At 49.8% G+C, this 12,789-nt stretch overlaps 1 protein-coding gene across 1 annotated transcript; it reads left to right on the forward strand.

Moving 5' to 3' along the window:
- Nucleotides 1-1,704: 1,704 nt before the first annotated feature.
- Nucleotides 1,705-12,789, forward strand: LOC141021115 (uncharacterized). Its single transcript, XM_073496042.1, has 3 exons — nt 1,705-2,267; nt 10,949-11,806; nt 11,875-12,789. The coding sequence occupies exons 2-3, from the start codon at nt 10,964-10,966 to the stop codon at nt 12,145-12,147; spliced, it is 1,116 nt and encodes a 371-aa protein (XP_073352143.1). The 5' UTR covers nt 1,705-2,267; nt 10,949-10,963; the 3' UTR covers nt 12,148-12,789.

Consider the following 12,789-nt stretch of genomic DNA (forward strand, 5'->3'; position numbering starts at 1 on the left):
CCCTGGCTGATCCGTAACTGAAAAGGTCTTTTGGGACGCACGTGCTAGAGCATACGTACGTACTCCTGCATGCAAATACGACCGCTCAAACGAATCAAAGAGAATCTGGGTTTCTCAAAAGAAAAAGAAACTCATAGGCGCGAGTGTACGTGCGTGTGTATGAACGTCTATGTTTGTGTTAGAAAAAAAACGAATTGTTTAGTGACTATGGTTTGGGTTCTCAGACAACGTCCAAAGACCCGTGCATGGTGAGAAAGCAAAGTGTGGTGTTAGTCCAAACTCCAAAGTAATCAATCGACTGCTGCTTACATTACTAGTAGTCGTAGCGTGTGTCCAAACTTCACCTAGCACGATCAACGATCAAATCTAGCTTAGCTGTCACCGTCACCGTTGCCATGTCCGTCGTAGTCCGGATTTCTTACAAATGTCTGACACTGGTTCGGTTTAATTAAGGACCCAAATAAACTGGACCCCAAATCGAACCGCGGGGCGGGGTGTGGGGGGGGGGGGGGGGGGGGGGGGGTCAATTTGTTATTAAAAATGGGAAAAACTAATTTTTTTAAAAAAATTGCCATGCTAATTCATAAAAGTGCCGTCCTCTAATATCAATAATTAATCATGGATGTCAAAAAATGTATTTAAACATGCCATGTCAACAAAAGAAAAAAATGCCATGGTATCAGAAAAATGTCATCTCTTCATATATAAATGCCATCTCTTTCAATATAAAAATGCCATTTTTTAATAATAAAGATGCCATCTCTTAATGAAAAAATGTCAACTCTTAAATAAAAATGCCATGTACAAAAAACAAACTTGACTTGTGAAAAAAAATGTTTAAATTGCAATGTGACATACTTCGAAAAATTATAAACTGCCATGTTGATTTTTTCTAGAAAAAAATTGACATGTACCTAAAAGAAGGCAAAAAAAGAGAGGAGGCCCTAGGATCTGAACACATGTATCCCATGTGCAAGACCACGCCACTAGCCAGTGTGGTGTGTGGGTTTGTTTGGAATAGTAAAACGGTCGTTGCCTTTTGTCTTACAATGTACTAGTTTCCAAATATGACATGGCAGCGGCCTTGCGCGGAGATCCGTACAACGGTGGAAAGGGCGTGCGCTGGACCCTTCCCCCTGGTTGGCTTTCGCCCAATAAGATTTCTGTTAATTATCAGTCTAGCAGCCACGTGCCTCTAATCGACCCCTCAAACGCCCGCGGACGCGCTCCGGGCGTGTCTGTTTTAAGCCCCTATTTTTCTGTTCGCATAGTCACACTCCTCGTTTCTTTCTCATATGTCCGGTCGAGTGCGTGTGATTGGTGAAGATGAAGAGAGAGAAAGAAAATAATGAATAAAGAAAGAGAAAAGGTGGTCCGGGGTGGGGCCGCATCCAACGTGGCGGACTGCCCAGGCGCGTCCGCGAGCCCTCATATCCTTCCCATATTTGAGATGGATATGAGAGTTTGCGGACAGCCCGGACGTATAGGGATGATATAAGGGGTCCGGTTGGGTCACATTTTTTCCTTCTCTCTCCTGTCCGGTCACTGACCGGGCGCGTCCGCGGGCGTATGAGAGATCGTTTGAGGCGTCCGGCTGTAGATGCTTTAAGTCATCTATAAAACTGAATTTGGGTCAGACGATTTTGTTTGGAAAGGTAGAAGGAGGCGCACGGAGCACCGAGGCCACCAGGGAAGCAACAACCTTAGAGCATCTCCAACCGCGCCCCCAACAGGCCCTCCCCAGGCGTTTTGGCCGCGCCGGCACCGAAAAAACGGCCCAGTCGCGGCCCCAGGAGCCCGTTTCCGCCGTCTCGGGCCGAAACTGCTGCCGGCGGACCCAGGCCGAACCCGGCGCCCTGGGGGCCGCCGGCACAAGCGAAAAGGGCGCGTGGGTCCGCCCTGTCGGCGAGTCGAGCGCCTCCTCTTCGCGCCATTTCTTCCCGCTTTTCCCCCACTTCCCTCCCATTCCCTCCATTCCTCCCGCCAATCTCCCTCTCGCTCGCCTCCCAGCCTGCCGCCATGCCACCGAAGAAGTACGTCGTCCCCGCGCCGCGGCAACCGCGACCGCCTCCGTCGCCCAGCCGAAGCAAAGGAAGCCGAGGGCGCCGCCGTCCAAGCCACCGGGCATGACAAACGCTGAGTGAAGGGCGGAAGTTCAGCGACGGGACGCTGTCACCGCCGACTGGCGGAACAGGGCAATCGCCAAGAAGGCCCGTGACAACGCGGTGCGTGCGGCTGCGGCTTCGGCGGACCAAGCCGAGGCCGAGGTGTTGGGGAACGTAGCGGACATTCAAAATTTTCTACGCATCACCAAGATCAATCTATGGAGTAATCTAGCAATGAGGGGAAGGGGAGTGCATCTACATACCATTGTAGATCGCGATGCGGAAGCGTTGCAAGAACGCGGATGAAGGAGTCGTACTCGTAGCGATTCAGATCGCGGTTGATTCCGATCTAAGCGCCGAACCACGGCGCCTCCGCGTTCAACACACGTGCAGCCCGGTGACGTCTCCCACGCCTTGATCCAGCAAGGAGAGAGGGAGAGGTTGGGGAAGACTCCGTCCAGCAGCAGCACAACGGCATGGTGGTGATGGAGGAGCGTGGCAATCCTGCAGGGCTTCGCCAAGCTCCGCGGGAGAGGAGGAGGAGGGAGAGGGTTAGGGCTGCGCCAAGAGAGAGGAAGTTTCATGTCTCTGGCAGCCCCAAAACCCCCACTATATATAGGGGAGGGGGAGGGGCTGCGCCCCCATCTAGGGTTCCCCCCCAAGGGGTGCGGCCAGCCCTAGATGGGACTTGGGGGGCGGCCAAAGGGGGGAGAGAGGGGGCGCCCCACTAGATGGGCCTTAGGCCCATCTTAGCCTAGGGTTCCCCCCTTTCCCCCCTTCCTGCGCCCTGGGCCCCTTGTGGGAGGCGCACCAGCCCACCTAGGGGCTGGTCCCTTCCCACACTTGGCCCACGCTGCCCTCTGGGGCCGGTGGCCCCACCTGGTGGACCCCCGGGACCCTCACGGTGGTCCTGGTACGTTACCGATAGCACCTGAAACTTTTCCGGTGACCAAAACAGGACTTCCCATATATAAATCTTTACCTCCGGACCATTCCGGAACTCCTCGTGACGTCCGGGATCTCATCCGGGACTCCGAACAACATTCGGTAACCACGTATATCTATTCCCTATAACCCTAGCGTCATCGAACCTTAAGTGTGTAGACCCTACGGGTTCGGGAACCATGCAGACATGACCGAGACGTTCTCCGGCCAATAACCAACAGCGGGATCTGGATACCCATGTTGGCTCCCACATGTTCCACGATGATCTCATCGGATGAACCACGATGTCGGGGATTCAATCAATCCCGTATGCAATTCCCTTTGTCTATCGGTATGCTACTTGCCCGAGATTCGATCGTCGGTATCCCGATACCTTGTTCAATCTCGTTACCGGCAAGTCTCTTTACTCGTTCCGTAACTCACATCATCCCGTGATCAACTCCTTGGTCACATTGTGCACATTATGATGATGTCCTACCGAGTGGGCCCAGAGATACCTCTCCGTTTACACGGAGTGACAAATCCCAGTCTCGACTCGTGCCAACCCAACAGACACTTTCGGAGATACCTGTAGTGCACCTTTATAGCCACCCAGTTACGTTGTGACGTTTGGTACACCCAAAGCATTCCTACGGTATCCGGGAGTTGCACAATCTCATGGTCTAAGGAAATGATACTTGACATTAGAAAAGCTCTGAGCAAACGAACTACACGATCTTGTGCTAGGCTTAGGATTGGGTCTTGTCCATCACATCATTCTCCTAATGATGTGATCCCGTTATCAACGACATCCAATGTCCATGGTCAGGAAACCGTAACCATCTATTGATCAACGAGCTAGTCAACTAGAGGCTTACTAGGGACATGGTGTTGTCTATGTATCCACACATGTATCTGAGTTTCCTATCAATACAATTCTAGCATGGATAATAAACGATTATCATGAACAAGGAAATATAATAATAACCAATTTATTATTGCCTCTAGGGCATATTTCCAACAGTCTCCCACTTGCACTAGAGTCAATAATCTAGTCCACATCACCATGTGATTAACACTCATAGGTCACATCACCATGTGACCAACATCCAAAGAGTTTACTAGAGTCAACAATCTAGTTCACATCACTATGTGATTAACACTCAATGAGTTCTGGTTTGATCATGTTATGCTTGTGAGAGAGGTTATCAGTCAACGGGTCTGAACCTTTCAGATCCGTGTGTGCTTTACGAATATCTATGTCATCTTGTGGATGCTACCACGCGCTACTTGGAGCCATTTCAAATAACTGCTCTACTATACGAATCCGGTTTACTACTCAGAGTCATCCGGATTAGTGTCAAAGTTCGCATCGACGTAACCCTTTACGACGAACTCCTTTTCACCTCCATAATCGAGAAAATTCCTTAGTCCATTAGATACTAAGGATAAGTTCGACCGCTGTCACGTGATCCATTCCTGGATCACTATTGTACCCCTTGACCAACTCATGGCAAGTCACACTTCATGTGCGGTACACAGCATAGCATACTGTAGAGCCTACGTCTAAAGCATAGGGGACGACCTTCGTCCTTTCTCTCTCTTCTGTTGTGGTCAGGTCTTGAGTCTTACTCAATACTCACACCTTGTAACACAGCCAAGAACTCCTTCTTTGCTGATCTATTTTGAACTCTTTCAAAATCATGTCAAGGTGTGCATTCTATGAAAGTATCATCAGGCGTCTTGATCTATCTCTATAGATCTTGATGCCCAATATGTAAGCAGCTTTATCCAGGTCTTCCCTTGAAAAACTCCTTTCAAACAACCCTTTATGCTTTCCAGAAATTTTACATCATTTCGGATCAACAATATGTCATTCACATATACTTATCAGAAATGTTGCAGCGCTCCCACTCACTTTATTGCAAATACAAGTTTCTAACAAACTTTGTATAAACCCAAAAACTTTGATCACTCCATCAAAGCGTATATTCTGACTCCGAGATGCTTGCTCTAGTCCATGGAAGGATCGCTGGAGCTAGCATACCTTTTAGCATCCTTAGGATCGATAAAACCTTTCTGATTGTATCACATACAACCTTTCCTTACGAAAACTGGTAAGGAAACTTGTTTTGACATCCATCTGCCAGATTTCATAAATGCAGCTAATGCTAACATGATTCCGACAGACTTAAGCATCGCTACGGATGAGAAAATCTCATCGTAGTCAACTCCTTGAACTTGTGAAAATACTCTTTGCCACAAGTCGAGCTTCATAGACGGTAACATTACCGTCCACGTCTGTCTTCTTCTTAAAGATCCATTTATCTCAATGGCTTGCTGATCATCGGGCAAGTTCACCAAAGTCCATGCTTTGTTCTGATACATGGATCCTATCTCGGATTTCATGGCTTCTAACCATTTGTCGGAATATGGGCCCACCATCGCTTCTCCATAGCTCATACGTTCATTGTTGTCTAGCAACATGACTTCCCAGATAGGATCACGTACCACTCTGAAGTAGTATGCATCCTCGTCGTCCTACGAGGTTTGGTAGTGACTTGATCCGAAGTTTCATGATCACTATCATAAGCTTCCACTTCAGTTGGTGTAGGTGCCACAGGAACAACTTCCTGTGCCCTGCTACACACTAGTTGAAGTGATGGTTCAATAACCTCATCAAGTCTCCACCATCCTCCCACTCAATTCTTTCGAGAGAAACTTTTCCTCGAGAAAGGACTTGTTTCTAGAATCAATTACTTTTGCTTCCAGATCTGAAATAGGAGGTATACCCAACTGTTTTTGGGTATTCTATGAAGATGTATTTATCCGCTTTGGGTTCGAGCTTATCAGCCTGAAACTTTTTCACATAAGCATCGCAGCCCCAAACTTTTAAGAAACGACAACTTAGGTTTCTCTAAACGGTGTCGTCTCAACGGAATTGCGTGGTGCCCTATTTAAAGTGAATGCGGTTGTCTCTAATGCCTAACCCATAAACGATAGTGGTAATTCGATAAGAGACATCATGGTATGCACCATATCCAATAGGGTGCAGTTATGATGTTCGGACACACCATCACACTGTGGTGTTCCAGGCGGTATTAATTGTGAAACACTTTCCACAATGTCTTAATTGTGTGCCAAACTCGTAACTCAGATACTCATCTCTATGATTATATCACAGAGATTTTATCCTCTTGTCACGATGATCTTCAACTTCACTCTGAAATTACTTGAACCTTTCAATAATTCAGAATTGTGTTTCATCAAGTAAATGCACTCAGTATCTACTCAAATCATCTGTGAAGTAAGAACATAACGATATCCACTGCATGCCTCAACACTCATTGGACTGCACACATCAAATGTATTACTTCCAACAAGTTGCTCTCTTGTTCTATCTTACTGAAAACGAGGCCTTTCAGTCATCTTGCCCATGTGGTATGATTTGCATGTCTCAAGTGATTCAAAATCAAGTGAGTCCAAACGATCCATCTGCATGGAGTTTCTTCATGCATATATACCAATAGACATGGTTCGCATGTCTCAATCTTTTCAAAAATGAGTGAGTCCAAAGATCCATCTACATGGAGCTTCTTCATGCGTTCTATACCAATATGACTCAAATGGCAGTGCCACAAGTATGTGGTACTATCATTACTATTTTATATCTTTTGGCACGAACATGTGTATCATTGCGATCGAGATTCATTTTAGGTGCAAGACCATTGAAGGTATTATTCAAATAAACAGAGTAACCATATTCTCCTTAAATGAATAACCGTATTGCGATAAACATAATCCAATCATGTTTATGCTCAACGCAAACACCAATCTCGATGGTAGAGGGAGCATGCCATGCTTGATCACATCAACCTTGGAAACACTTCCAACACACATCGTCATCTTACCTTTAGCTAGTCTCCATTTATTCCGCAGCTTTTATTTCGAGTTACTAACACTTAGCAACCGAACCGGTATCTAATACCCTGGTGCTGCTTGGACTACTAGTAAAGTACACATTCATATAATGTATATCCTATATACTTCTGTCGACCTTGCCTGCCTTCTCATCTACCAAGTATCTAGGGTAGTTCTGCTTCAGTGACCGTTCCCCTCATTACAGAAGTCTCCGGTTTGGGTTCAACCTTGGGATTCTTCACTAGAGCAGCAACTGATTTGCCATTTCATGAAGTATCCCTTCTTGCCCTTGCCCTTCTAGAAACTAGTGGTTTTACTGACCATCAACAATTGATGCTCCTTCTTGATTTCTACTTTCGCGGTGTCAAACATCGCGAATAGCTCAAGGATCATCATATCTATCCCTGATATGTTATAGTTCATCACGAAGCTCTAATAGCTTGGTGGCAGTGACTATGGAGAACCATCACTATCTCATCTGGAAGATTAACTCCCACTCGATTCAAGCGATTGTGGCACTCAGACAATCTGAGCACATGCTCAACGATTGAGCTTTTCTCCCTTAGTCTGCAGGCTTAAGAAACTTGTCAGAGGTCTCATACCTCTTGACGTGGGCACTAGTCTGAAATCCCAATTTCAGTCTTCGGAACATCTCATATGTTCTGCGACGTTTCAAAACGTCTTTTGGTTCCACAATTCTAAACCATTAGCATTACACACTGAACTATCACGTAGTCATCAAAACGTGTATGTCAGATGTTTCGCAACATCTACAGACGACGCTGAGGTTCAGCACACCGAGCGGTGCATTAAGGACATAAGCCTTCTGTGCAGCAATGAGGACAATCCTCAGTTCACGGACCCAGTCTGCATAATTGCTACTAACAACTTTCAACTAAATTTTCTCTAGGAACATATCTTAAACAGTAGAACTAAAGCGTAAGCTATGACATAATTTGCAAAGACCTTTTGACTATGTTCATGATAATTAAGTTCATCTTGTTATTGAACTCCCACTCAGATAGACATCCCTCTAGTCATCTAAGTGATACATGATCCGAGTCAAACTAGGCCGTGTCCGATCATCACGTGAGACGGACTAGTCATCATCGGTGAACATCTCCATGTTGATCGCATCTACTATACGACTCATGTTCGACCTTTCGATCTCTTGTGTTCCGAGGCCATGTCTGTACATGCTAGGCTCGTCAAGTCAACCTAAGTGTTTCGCATGTGTTCCGAGGCCATGTCTGTACATGCTAGGCTCGTCAACACCCGTTGTATTCGTACGTTAGAATCTATCACACCACGTGGTGCTTCGAAACAACGAACCTTCGCAACGGTGCACAGTTAGGGGGAACACGTCTCTTGAAATTTTAGTGAGGGATCATCTTATTTATGCTACCGTCGTTCTAAGCAAATAAGATGTAAACATGATAAACATCACATGCAAATCATAAAGTGACGTGATATGGCCAATATCATCTTGCGCCTTTGATCTCCATCTTTGAGGCGCGGCATGATCACCTTCGTCACCGGCATGACACCATGATCTCCATCATCGTGTCTTCATGAAGTTGTCTCGCCAACTATTACTTCTACTACTATGGCGAACGGTTAGCAATAAAGTAAAGTAATTACATGGCGTTTTCTTTGACACGCAGGTCATACAATAAATTAAGACAACTCCTATGGCTCCTGCCGGTTGTCATACTCATCGACATGCAAGTCGTGATTCCTATTACAAGAACAAGATCAATCTCATACATCACATATATCATTCATCACATCCTTTTGACCATATCACATCACATAGCATACCCTGCAAAAACAAGTTAGACGTCCTCTAATTGTTGTTGCATGTTTTACGTGGCTGCTATGGGATTCTAGCAAGAACGTTTCTTACCTACGCAAAAGCCACAACGTGATATGCCAATTTCTATTTACCCTTCATAAGGACCCTTTTCATCGAATCCGATCCGACTAAAGTGGGAGAGACAGACACCCGCTAGCCACCTTATGCAACTAGTGCATGTCAGTCGGTGAAACCTGTCTCACGTAAGTGTACGTGTAAGGTCGGTCCGGGCCGCTTCATCCCACAATGCCGCCGAATCAAGATAAGACTAGTAACGGCAAGTAAATTGACAAAATCGACGCCCACAACTACTTTGTGTTCTACTCGTGCATAGAAACTACGCATAGACCTAGCTCATGATGCCACTGTTGGGGAACGTAGCGGAAATTCAAAATTTTCTACGCATCACCAAGATCAATCTATGGAGTAATCTAGCAATGAGGGGAAGGGGAGTGCATCTACATACCATTGTAGATCGCGATGCAGAAGCGTTGCAAGAACACGGATGAAGGAGTCGTACTCGTAGCGATTCAGATCGCGGTTGATTCCGATCTAAGCGCCGAACCACGGCGCCTCCGCGTTCAACACACGTGCAGCCCGGTGACGTCTCCCACGCCTTGATCCAGCAAGGAGAGAGGGAGAGGTTGGGGAAGACTCCGTCCAACAGCAGCACAACGGCATGGTGGTGATGGAGGAGCGTGGCAATCGTGCAGGGCTTCGCCAAGCACCGCGGGAGAGGAGGAGGAGGGAGAGGGGTAGGGCTGCGCCAAGAGAGAGGAAGTCTCATGTCTCTGGCAGCCCCAAAACCCCCACTATATATAGGGGAGCGGGAGGGGCTGCGCCCCCATCTAGGGTTCCCCCCCAAGGGGTGCGGCCAGCCCTAGATGGGACTTGGGGGCGGCCAAAGGGGGGGAGAGAGGGGGGCGCCCCACTAGATGGGCCTTAGGCCCATCTTAGCCTAGGGTTTCCCCCTTTCCCCCCTTCCTGCGCCCTGGGCCCCTTGTGGGAGGCGCACCAGCCCACCTAGGGATTGGTCCCTTCCCACACTTGGCCCACGCTGCCCTCTGGGGCCGGTGGCCCCACCTGGTGGACCCCCGGGACCCTCACGGTGGTCCCGGTACGTTACCGATAGCACCCGAAACTTTTCCGGTGACCAAAACAGGACTTCCCATATATTAATCTTTACCTCCAGACCATTCCGGAACTCCTCGTGACGTCCGGGACTCCAAACAACATTCGGTAACCACATATATCTATTCCCTATAACCCTAGCGTCATCGAACCTTAAGTGTGTAGACCCTACGGGTTCGGAAACCATGCAGACATGACCGAGACGTTCTCCGGCCAATAACCAACAGCGGGATCTGGATACCCATGTTGGCTCCCACATGTTCCACGATGATCTCATCGGATGAACCACGATGTCGGGGATTCAATCAATCCCGTATGCAATTCCCTTTGTCTATCGGTATGCTACTTGCCCGAGATTCGATCGTCGGTATCCCGATACCTTGTTCAATCTCGTTACCGGCAAGTCTCTTTACTCGTTCCGTAACTCACATCATCCCGTGATCAACTCCTTGGTCACATTGTGCACATTATGATGATGTCCTACCGAGTGGGCCCAGAGATACCTCTCCGTTTACACGGAGTGACAAATCCCAGTCTCGACTCGTGCCAACCCAACAGACACTTTCGGAGATACCTGTAGTGCACCTTTATAGCCACCCAGTTACGTTGTGACGTTTGGTACACCCAAAGCATTCCTACGGTATCCGGGAGTTGCACAATCTCATGGTCTAAGGAAATGATACTTGACATTAGAAAAGCTCTAAGCAAACGAACTACACGATCTTGTGCTAGGCTTAGGATTGGGTCTTGTCCATCACATCATTCTCCTAATGATGTGATCCCGTTATCAACGACATCCAATGTCCATGGTCAGGAAACCGTAACCATCTATTGATCAACGAGCTAGTCAACTAGAGGCTTACTAGGGACATGGTGTTGTCTATGTATCCACACATGTATCTGAGTTTCCTATCAATACAATTCTAGCATGGATAATAAACGATTATCATGAACAAGGAAATATAATAATAACCAATTTATTATTGCCTCTAGGGCATATTTCCAACACGAGGTGACTCGCGCGGGGATGATGAATCCACCCGGCAGCCACGCCCAGTACGCACCCTGGGGCCAGCAAGGTGTCGGCTCTCCATCGCCGCAGCCATGGGGATGCACTCCCTCGCCGGTCTACGCCGACGGGGACGCGCACGGCGGGTTCAACCCCAACGTCACCTTTCCCCATGGACACCCGGCCCAGCGCACGCCCTCGCGTGCCTTCGCCGGCGTGCAGTACCCTCCATACAACTACTCGCCGCCCGCCTACGTGTCCTCCCCGACGCCCCCTCTCCGCCGTGGCGCGCTGCCCTTCTCGCACCTCGGCGACACCGACGAGACCGAGGCCGACATGGACGACATCATCGCGATAGGCTCGGCTGCGGCCGCCGCGTCTCCCGAGTTCGTCACCCCGGACGACATGGTGGATCTCAGCGGCGGCATGGATGGCGAGCTCGGCTACGTCTACAGCGAGGAGGAGCAGGAGGAGGAGGACGAAGAGGAGGAGGAGGAGGAGGAGCCAGCGACCTTTCCGGCGAGGAGGCGCAAGAAGAAGAAGCGGGCAGCCAGGTCCGGCGAGCCGCGCATCAAGTGGGCGTCCAAGAAGGAGGAATGCCTCGCCGAAGCATGGAAAGTCGTCTGCCTCGACCTGACCACCGGCACGAACCAGAGCATCGAGACGTACTGGGAGCGCATCAAGGCCGAGTTCGACGAGCGCAAGCTCGTCTACCCCTACTTTAAAGGCGTCTACATGCAGCGCGGGGCGAAGGCGATGGCGAACCATTGGGGGCGTATCCAGGGGGCGTGCAACAAATGGCATGGGATCATCGAGGAGGTCGCGGCTCGCCCGGAGAGCGGCCCCAGCGTTGAGGATCAGGTATGGCATGCCGGTCTCCCTCCTCTCTTCGCCGTGTGCACCCGCCAACTGTTTGTTCCTCCGCGCAGTTGCTGCGCATGTTCGCCATGTATCGGCAGGGCAACAACGACGCCGAATTCAAGTACCTCCACGTTTACAAGCGCATTGACATGTGCGAGAAGTGGGCGGAAGTCCGGCGTACCCTCGACAAGGCCAAGGAGACCTACAAGCCGGACGCGCCTACTCCGGGCACGTCAGAAGGGCGGCCGGACGGCAACAAAGGTGCCAAGAAGGGGAAACACGCCGACGCGGCTACCGCTCGAGTGCAGGAGTCCATCGAGCACTGCCTCGCCGAAGCATAGGCTTGGGCCGCCCTTCGTGAAGAGAAGACCGAGGCTTGGTGGTCGGCGTTGATGTCGAGCAGCGCCGTCAAGCTCGACCTACTTCGGACCAACGTCGCCGCGAAGAAGAGAAACACCGACCTGGCTTTCCTGCTGGGCGGGGCGGACATGCTCCAGAGCAACGACGAGGCGGTCAAGGCGTGGTACTTGGCGGAGCATGGCCTCATCTTGAACCAGCTTCCCTCGATGACGCCGCCCACGCCGCCGCCGCCGCCAAGCCTGAGCGATGATGCCGCCGAGACTCCCCGCAGCACAGAAGCCACGCCGACGCCGCCCAGCACAGAGACCCCGCCAAGCCCGCGCACGCCGCCTCCGCCGACGCCGGAGGCCGACCTCGCCGTCTGATGCGCACGCGCGTCCTTTCTGCTTTTTGTACGCCGAACTTTTCATTTGATCGCTGAACTTGTGGCCGCTTGATCGCCGGATTTGTGGCGTCTATTTTGTGAGCGGGAATGACTATGTTTGAATTTCCCGCGGCTGGGGGCGGCGCCTGGGGGCGTGGCTGGGAGCTAGGTCGCCCCCAGGGGCCAATCTAGCGCCGGTTCGCCCCCAGGTCGCTCTTTTTCGGCGCCCTGGGGGGCTGAACGGCTGGAGATACTCTTA

This window comes from Aegilops tauschii, chromosome 1 (genome assembly GCF_002575655.3).
Source record: "Aegilops tauschii subsp. strangulata cultivar AL8/78 chromosome 1, Aet v6.0, whole genome shotgun sequence".
Lineage (NCBI taxonomy): Eukaryota > Viridiplantae > Streptophyta > Magnoliopsida > Poales > Poaceae > Aegilops > Aegilops tauschii.

Bases quoted from the DNA above. Each gene is read 5' to 3' on its own strand.
- LOC141021115 (XM_073496042.1), top strand. From the start codon at position 10,964: ATGATGAATCCACCCGGCAGCCACGCCCAGTACGCACCCTGGGGCCAG. The intron at 11,807-11,874 runs GTATGGCATGCC...TCCTCCGCGCAG, and splicing joins GCCCCAGCGTTGAGGATCAG to TTGCTGCGCATGTTCGCCAT.